At 48.6% G+C, this 9,315-nt stretch overlaps 1 protein-coding gene and 1 non-coding gene across 3 annotated transcripts in view; both read right to left on the bottom strand.

The window, feature by feature from the left end:
* RSPH14 (radial spoke head 14 homolog) overlaps positions 1 to 9,286 on the bottom strand; it is an 85,128-nt gene extending 75,842 nt beyond the window's left edge. The window contains exons 1-3 of one of the 2 annotated variants that reach the window (XM_003806390.4): positions 6,142 to 9,286; positions 4,420 to 4,670; positions 3,039 to 3,141 (exon numbers count right to left, since the gene is read on the bottom strand). In XM_003806390.4, the coding sequence (XP_003806438.1) occupies positions 3,039 to 3,141; positions 4,420 to 4,618 (302 nt within the window). In that variant the 5' untranslated portion in view covers positions 4,619 to 4,670; positions 6,142 to 9,286. The remainder of the gene's footprint in view (positions 1 to 3,038; positions 3,142 to 4,419; positions 4,671 to 6,141) is intronic. The other variant, XM_008953149.4, reaches the window with a different exon arrangement.
* Positions 1,998 to 2,057, bottom strand: LOC112438188 (U7 small nuclear RNA). The gene has a single exon (XR_003026665.1). It is a non-coding gene; the product is annotated as a U7 small nuclear RNA (small nuclear RNA).
* Positions 9,287 to 9,315: the final 29 nt, after the last annotated feature.

A 9,315-nucleotide genomic window follows, 5' to 3' on the forward strand; every position in this document is an offset into this window, starting at 1 on the left:
TTAACCAACTAACTGACTGCTGGGCCTGAATGCATCTGAAAGAGGCCTTCTGAGGTCACGTCTCTGAGGGCTCGGTTCAGGAATGAATGAGAATGCATGTGCAAACCCCTCAGCCAAGTGCCCACAGGAAGTGCCCAACCAGCTGTGCCATTGTGGCATTTATTATAAATAAAAATAAATTTTATTTATTTTATTTATTTATTTATTTTCACTTATGGTGTGTTTTGAATCGTCTGGAAAAAGAAAGTCACCGTGGGACACACAAGTTGCAGGGGTCTTCCCTGACCACGGGGGCCTCCTTGGTCAGTGTCTAGTCACCCACTCCATGTCTCTCATGCTTTGATAGTCAGTTGCGTTTGCCTGTGTGCTTCCTCACCAGAGGCAAGCAAGAGGGCAGGGAACAGGCTGCCAGGAAGCTCTCTTGTCAGTGAGATGTCATGCAAATTAACTCCTCAAGGTGACAAGATGCCAAGCCCAGGGCTGCTATCCTCATTCCCCCTTCCTGTCACTACTTCTGTGGGTAGAAGAGGCAGAAGAGTTTTAACCTGGGCAGTTCAGGGCAGCTACTTAGAGCTTGATGGGCTCTGAAAGCTATTGACATTGGTTATAAGATCACCACTGACCTCAAGGGAAATTTAGAAGTTGGCCACATTTCTGAGAACGCTGAAGGAGTGCACGGGCCAGGCCGTTATCAGATCCTTGGTCAGGGATGGTCACTTCACCATGTCTTCCTGCCTTGCTAATGTGGGCACAGCCAGGACCCCTGGCTTAGGCACTCTAGGTGCTGCTAAACAAATCCTTACTACCATTCATTATAAGTAGGTTGATGCAAAAGTAATTGCGGTTTTTACCACTACTTTTAATTGCAAAACTGCAATTACTTTTGCGCTAACCTGATAATTGCTCAGGCTTCAGGGAACTGTCCTCTCAGCATCTGTCCCCCCTAACTGGGGATTACTACCTAATGTCCACATCAGGTCCAGAAAAGTAGGGGGGAAAAAAACAGCAAGAAAGGTGACTTGACTCCTGTGTGCCCCTAACCTTTTAAAGCACCTTGCCTGGGTCATCTAAGATCTGCAGAGTGAGGCTGGGATTAGGAGTGTTGCCCAGATCACAGAGCAGGAAAGAGTGGGCCCCCCAAAAGGCTGGGGCTTGTGTCCCTACTTCACTGGTCTGTCTGCAGTGCCAGCCTGCCCTTCTTGGTACAAAGCATGTGAATTAGGGTGCTCGCCATGGCACCACCTCCACACACACATACACGGTTCACACAGGGCCAGGGCTACACACAGGATCAGCCACCAAGGCAGCGAGAGCTTGGGGACTGGCAGGGCTGAGTGACTTTGGGTTTTATGAGATGCCCTGCAGCCTCTGCCTCTCTGGGCTCAAGCAATTCTTGTGCCTCAGCCTCCTGAGTAGCTGGGACTACAGGCATGTGTCATCATGCTCAGCTAATTTTTGTATTTTTAGTAGAGACTGGTTTCACCACGTTGGCCTGTGTGCCTCCTCACCAGAGGCAAGCAAGAGGGCAGGGAACAGGCTGCCAGGAAGCTCTCTTGTCAGTGGGATGTCATGCAAATTAACTCCTCAAGGTGACAAGATGCCAAGCCCAGGGCTGCTATCCTCATTCCCCCTTTCTGTCACTACTTCTGTGGGTAGAAGAGGCAGAAGAGTTTCAACCTGGGCAGTTCAGGGCAGCTACTTAGAGCTTGATGGGCTCTAAGTAAAGGTTAGGGGCACACAGGAGTCAAGTCACCTTTCCTGCTGTTTTTTTTCCCTTCAAATCCTGAACCGATTTGAAGCCTCTCTGAATAGCTGCCTGTTTACACCAAACAACCCCCAAGGCAGTCAGCACCTTGCCTTTCTTGTCTTTTCTTCCTTCTGGGCCTGTGCACACTGGGCAGTGGCCCCCTTTATCTGAAAGACCTGGGCCAGGGCTTGGGGGTGTTTGTGATGTGGGGTTCTGTTTTTTTGGGGGGTGGTGACGGGGGCTGGTGGGGAGAGGTTCCAGTGAAAACTGGAAAACCTGCTAGAAAAATTCTAAAACAGCTGTAACACTGGGGTTTTGTTTCTAATACAAAGTAAAACTACTGATCGCCAGTCAAGAGGGTGAACCCAGCTGATGTGGGAAAGCACCTCCAACCACCCTCACCCTGTTGCCCCAACACCTAACTAAAATACTCTATAAAATTTTTTTTAAGTGTAAAAAGTGAAGCTGTGCTTACACAGGAAAAGGACACTTCCAGGTGCCAGAAACCAAGAACTCAGCCATCATGAACAGGAAGTGAGGCCACCAGACCAGATACACACTTTGAGGATGTTATTTTAACACCCTCACAGGGACAGGAGCCAAAGCCACAGGCCCTGTGGGGATCTGGGTTGGGGAACTGGGCTCTCTGTAAAAAGCTAAGAAGTGGCAAAATTGTTGCAGAGGTAAGATCTGAACTTTCTTCCCACCTTGAAAGTCGGAAGCTCAGCTAGGTGCAGTGGCTCATGCCTGTAATCCCAGCATTTTAGGAGGCCGAGGCAGGCAGATCACTTGAGGCCAGGAATTTGAAACCAGGCTGGCCAACGTGGTGAAACCAGTCTCTACCAAAAATACAAAAATTAGCTGAGCCTGATGACACATGCCTGTAGTCCCAGCTATTCAGGAGGCTGAGGCACAAGAATTGCTTGAACCCAGAGAGGCAGAGGCTGCAGTGAGCTGAGATCGTGTCACCGTACTCCAGCCTGGGTGACAGAGTGAGAGACTGTCTCAAAAAAGAAAGAAAAGAAAGAGAGAGAGAGAGAGAGAGCACGCTCAGAGCTTGGAACTAACATAAAATAAATAAAAATCAGTCTGGAACAGAGGGCCCCGTAAGATCCACACAGAGGCAACCAAAACCACCCCACAAAGAGTCCTGCTCTGGCTAAATAGAAGCCCCTCCAAAAACTGGTGCTGCAGACAAAACTCCAGAGCACTCTAAGCAGCTCAAGGGCATCCACCCAGGGGAGAAGTGCGGCTCGCAAGCGTCACACTGGTTTCCAGAACAGCATCCCACCTGCCCACGCTATGGCTCGCCGTGATGTAGAGCACCTCGGTGGTCTTTATGCGCACCATACTGTTGCTATCCTTCAGCAAAGCTTTCAGGTTCTCCATACAGCCTACAAAAAACAAACAAACCGACCAACCCTTGAATGTTTGCCAGTCTCAGAAACCAACCAACCCAGAAGTCAATAAGTGGGCCAGTTGGGGCAGGAATGTACCAGAGTTTCTGCTGCTTTGGGGCACTGGGGAATCATGTTGGTTATGCAGCATTTCAGGGTCACTGAAGAGGCTCATGTCTCATCCAACCCTCCTTGTGATTCTCCCTGCACACTTCCTACCAGTGACTTCTCACAAAGTCTGTCATGAGGTTAAGAAAATGGCCTTTGCCATTTCTTTGACCTCAGGAGAGATATGGGGTCAAATTATAACCCTGTGTCAAACTAGTCGTATGACTTTGAGTGGGTTACACCTAGGGATGCCAGATTTAGCAAATAAAAATACAGCTTTGGCCAGGCATGGTGGCTTATGCCTGTAATCCCAGCACTTTGGGAGGCCAAGGCAAGTGGATCACCTGAGGTCAGGAGTTCAAGACCAGCCTGGCCAACATGGTGAAACCCCATCTCTACAAAAATACAAAATATTAGCCAGGCATGATGGCAGGTGCCTGTAGTCCCAGCTACTCAGGAGGCTGAGGCAGGAGAATCACTTGAACCCAAGAGGTGGAGGTTTCAGTGAGCCAAGATCGTGCCATTGCACTCCAGCCTGGGCAAGAGAGCGAGATGCCATCTCAAAAAATAAATAAATAAATAAATAAATAAATAAAAATCTAGCTTTATTTATTTATTGGGCAACCCTAGACTTACAATCCTTCTCTGAACCATGCTTTTCTTATCTGTGGGTTGAGAATGGACTCTCCCCTGTAGGTGGCCTTTCTAAGGATTAAGATAATCCAGGCTGGGTGTGATGGCTCACACATATAATCCCAAAACTTTGGAGGCTGACCTGGGAGAATCAACTGAGGCCAAGAGTTCAAGAACAGCCTGGGCAACACAGCAAGATCTTGTTTATAAAAAAATAATAATAATAAATTAGTCAGCCATGGTGGTACTTGTAGTCCTAGTTACTCAGGAAGCTGAAGCAGGAGGATCTCTTGAGCCCAAGATTTCAAGGTTACAGTGAGCTATGATTCTGCCACTGCACTCTAGTCTGGGAGATGGTAAGACCCTCCCTCAATAAATAAATATTTTTTAAAAAGAACCCGGGCACCGCACCTGTAGTGGAACTGCCCTGGAGTCAGGCTCAAACAATAGCAACCCTTATTACTGAAGTTCTACCCAGTGCCTGAAGCCATGCTAGGACCCCAGTCATGGTCACCTGTGCTGTGTCACGCTCACCTATGTTCATGGCCTTGTAGATACACTCGGGGTCATGCATGAGGTCACACAGGGCCATGAGGGCTTTCTGCCTTGTCTGGAGGTCCTCTGACTGCAGTTCCTCCTTCAGCTTGGGCAGGGCCCGATGGCCATAGGCAGTGGTAATCTGGGTGGCATTGATGTTAATGGGAAGCTCCAAGGAGTTATGGGAATGGGCCATCTTTCCCCAACTACAGAGGCCTTTCCAAATGAAGCTCTGCAGAAACCACTCACTAAAAGAGACCAAAAAGCTGTCATTATTTCTATTATGATTTAAAAGCTACTTCTCATTTGATCCTCCAAACTGTGAGGGCAGGCAAATGGGTATTTTTACTTTCATTTTACAGATGAGCAAACTGAGGCTGAGAGCAATGAAGAGATTTGCTCAAAGTCCCAGTGAAGGTAAGTAGCAGCCCAAACTGCAAACTCCAGAGCCCTCCCACACAATAGTGCTTCACAGAAGAAACCACTGATACTTTCATCTGGATCTTCAGTCAAAGGCATTAAAGGACAAAACAAACCAAACAAGCAAACTCCAAGTTGGTCACTCTGTTTAGTGCTTACCTTGTGCCAGCAATAAGTAGTATCCAATTCAGCTACCTCATAAGGAGGGGGCTGGTATTATCCACATTTTACAAATGAGGAAACTGAGGTTCTGGCCAAGGAGCTTACTGGAGGCCATGAAACTGGTAAGATTAGAAGCCAGTGTTCAAATCTGGGTCTAGCTCATTCACTGCCAGGAACCCATATTCAGATGCTTCTGACACATCCATGAAAAGGAATTAATGTTAAAAGGTGATTTATGGCCACGCGCAGTGGCTCACGCCTGTAATCCCAGCACTCTGGGAGGCCCGAGGCAGGCGGATCACAAGGTCAAGAGATCGAGACCATCCTGGCCAACATGGTGAAACCCCGTCTCTACTAAAAATACAAAAATTAGCTGGGCGTGATGGCGCATGCCTGTAGTCCCAGCTACTCGGGAGGCTGAGGCAGGAGAATCGCTTGAATCAGGGAGGCGGAGGTTCCAGTAAGCCAAGATCGCGCCACTGCACTCCAGCCTGGCGACAAAGCAAGACTCCGTCTCAAAAAAAAAAAAAAAAAAAAAGTGATTAACTTTTATTGCAGACACACACACACACTTTCAGCAACTATGGGCAGTGTAGGTTAGTAGTTAAGAACTGGCTCCAGATTCAGGCCTGGGTGACCTTGGCAAGTTACTTCCTCTATCTGTGTCTTTCTGCAGCTTCAAAGGGGAGATGATAACAGTACCTCCTTCCCTGCCTCCCAGAGTTGTCATATTAACGAATACACGTAAGCCTGGCATACCAGGGCTTCAGATATGTTGCCTGTGGTTATTATTACGGTTATTATCATGGTTAGTAGAATGGACAGGCCACAGGCCTGTAGGAATCTACTCCAGTAAAAGGTAAGCCAGATGCTCACGCGGGACACCAGATGACAACGGTAGAAGTGGGGGCCGGACTGGGAGGGACGTGGCCATGTTTGAGTTGAGCTCCCCTCACAGGAACGGTGGGTGCTGGAGACAGGGGCCTGCCTTCTTCTAAGCGGCGTGGGCTGGGAGAGTCCGGCCGGAGACGAAAGACCGTGATTTTGAGTGTGGGGACACGACCCCGTGTGAATGGGACTGGGTGGGTCACTGGGCCCCCCTGTCCCCGGGCCCCTAGCCCACCACCGCCGCCTCACCTGCCTCCGCAGCCCTTTCTGCTTCCAGTAGCCCGCGCCAGTGGCCAACCTATTCAGTTGCCAGGCGACATCGTTGCCAGGCGACTCCAGCAGCGTCCGCGTCGCCGCGGTCGACATACTCAGCACCCACTGCGCAGGCGCAAACAGCCCAAGGCTGCGGCCGGCTGCAAAGCGGGAACAATCATTTACAGGGTTGCTGTGGAGACCAAAGGCAGCTCAGCTTTGTTCAAAGTACAGAAGGGAAAGGAAGTGACTTATTTACGCCCTTCTCTGTACTGGGTACTTTGCACGCCTCTGATCCTCAGAGTAAATTCATAAGGTGGTAACATCTAGTTTAGAGACAAGAACCTCAGAGAAGTTCAGTCGTTTCTCCCAATTTTTTTTTTTTTGACGGAGTTTCGCTCTTTCACGCAGGCTGGAGTGCAGTGGCGCGATCTTGACTCACTGCAACCTCCACTCCACTCCGCGCCACCCCCCCCCAACCTGGGTGCAAGTGATTCTCCTGCCTAAGACTCCCAAGTAGCTGGGATTATAGGCGGCCGCTATCACACCCGGCTAATTTTTGTATTTTTAGTAGAGACAGGGTTTCGCCATGTTGGCCAGGCTGGTCTCGAACTCCTGACCTCAGATGATCCACCCGCCTCGGCCTCCCAAAATGCTAGGATTACAGGCGTGAGCCACTGCGCTCAGCCGGTTTCCCCCAAATTACATAGGCCTGACCTCAGGACTGCCTAGCCCTGCCCATGCCCCTTGCTCTTCAGGCTGACCGCCTGGTAATGACAAAGGTTAGCCTCTGCAGTGGACCCAACACACTGCTGGCCAGCGTAGCTGTTCTCAAAAGCAAGCCAGACCCAGCCACCACCTGCATAAAACCCTCCATGGCTCCCCACTAGTCTCAGGGCTGAGTCCAAACTCCTAGCCTAGTGCTCCAGTCCCTGGGTGATGGCCTCCTCCAGCCATGCCAGACTCTCTCTTAACCCCTCAAATGCCACCTCGCTCATGAAGCCTGAGCGCTCTGTAACACTAATTATTACCTCTTTATCCTTCAGGATGCAACTTGGTGAACACTTCTTCCATGAAACCTTCCTTCTCCCTGCAGGAGTGAAGTATGGGCCATCCCAAAATATGCTGGATTGGTATATTGACCATTTTGAGTGGACAACATTGGAAAAATAGTGGCCTCAGAAAGGGCTAACTGGGCCAGGTGCAGTGGCTCATACCTGTAATCCCGGCACTTTGGGAGGCTGAAGGGGGAGGGTTGCTTGAGCCCAAGAGTTTGAGGTTACAGTGAGATATGATCACACTACTGCACGCCAGCCTGGGTGACAGAGTGAGACCTCAACTCTAAAATAAATAAATAAATAAATAAATATAATTTTTAAAAAAAGATACAAGAAAAGGCAAACAGATATGCTTCTTTCTGCATTCAGCAAGCCATAAAGATTCCTCTAGGAGCGGTACCCTCACTGTACCAGGGCAAGAAAATAGCCCTTGTCACCTGAGACTAAGAATTGGGGACTGCAATGGACCTGAATAAATATACTTAACCCTGTCTTCCACTAAGTTTATGCCCCTCATATTATCTCCTAGTGAATCCCCTAGAATTTACTGCCCCTAGCCAGATCCCCTTTGTCCTGCCATTTCTTCTCAAATTTGTCATCCTTTGTCTAAAAAGTATAAAAGCATCTTGCTTTGGCCACTTCTCTAGACTTCACTCTGGTAAAGATCCCCATGTGCATGTTAAACTAATAACACCTGTATGCTTTTCTCTTGCTAATCTGCCCAGTGTCAGTTTGGTTTCTAGATCTAGGCAAAGAGCCCACTTAAGAGCTAAAGGAGGATTGGGGCCAGGTGTGGTGGCTTACGCCTGTAATTCCAACACTTTGGGAAGCCAAGGCGGGCGGATCACATGAGGCCAGGAGTTCAAAACCAGCCTGGCACACATGGCAAAACCCCATCTCTACTAAAAAAATTTAAAAATTAGCCAAGCATGGTTGGTGCGCACCTGTGGTCCCAGCTACTCGGGAGGCTGAGGCAGGAGAATCGCTTGAGCCGGGAGGCGGAGATTGCAGTGAGCCGAGATCACGCTACTGCACTCCAGCCTGGGTGACAGAGTGAGACTCCATCTCAAAAAAAAAAAAAAAAAAAAAAAAACAGCTAAAGGAGGAGTTCAGGGTGATCTCTAGCTCCTGCCAAATCCCCAAATCCAAATTAGTAAGTGACCCCACAGCTTAATCTTCCCTTCTCCTAAATCCCATTGGCACACTCCCTTCCCCTAATTCTCTATTTACTTCTCTGCTTCCCGCAGTGGACTCCAATTTCCCTGAGGGTGGACACCATGTCCCGTTCTCTTTCCTTGTCTCCCCAGTGCTAGGCATATACCAGGAAGCTTTCAGTACATGTAGGACAAATGAATAGTTAATGGACTTGAATCAAGCTTTACAGTATAAAAGCACTTTCACCATCTCAGGTGATCCATTGAAATAGATAGTTGCCTTTATTTTATAGTTGAGTAAACTGAGGTGCGGAAGGTGGAACAACTCACCTAAGTTCACCCCCTAAGCCTCAACCTTAGTGAAACTCACTAAAAGACATTAAACAGAGCCAGGTGTGGTGGCCCTTGCCTGTAGTCCCAAGGACTGGGGAGGCTGAGGCGGGAGGATTCCTTGAGCCTCGGAGTTCGAGTCCAGCCTGGGCAACATAGCAAGACTCCATCTCTTTAAAAAAAAAAAGACATCAAACATCAGCCTCCAGCACACTTAGCTTTGAATTGAAGATGACTGAGTTAGATCTGTGTACGAAGGCTTCCATATTGTGATGCAGAAAAGTTAAGGAGCTGAATTAAGTAGGTTCTCAAACTGAACCCCGGACTTCGAAGCTGGTTCCACGGTTTTATAAGGGCCACAAGAGGCCATCTAGCCCAAAACAGCTAACTTTCCAAACCGAAACTAGTTCAGAGGAAATCACTGACTCAGGTCAGCTTTTTATTAAGGAAATTAATTTTGTACTGTGAGCTCTAGAAGCCAGGCATATGATATTCAGACAGCACTGGATTCAGAACTATGCAGACTAAGGTCAGTAGATGGTAGGCAGGTCTATCTCTTGCAGCTGCAGGGTGCTTGACTCCAATTAAACATCAATACTACATCAGGAGCTCTTATGCCATAACCGCCC

The sequence above is a fragment of the Pan paniscus genome, chromosome 23 (genome assembly GCF_029289425.2).
Source record: "Pan paniscus chromosome 23, NHGRI_mPanPan1-v2.0_pri, whole genome shotgun sequence".
Classification (NCBI taxonomy): domain Eukaryota; kingdom Metazoa; phylum Chordata; class Mammalia; order Primates; family Hominidae; genus Pan; species Pan paniscus.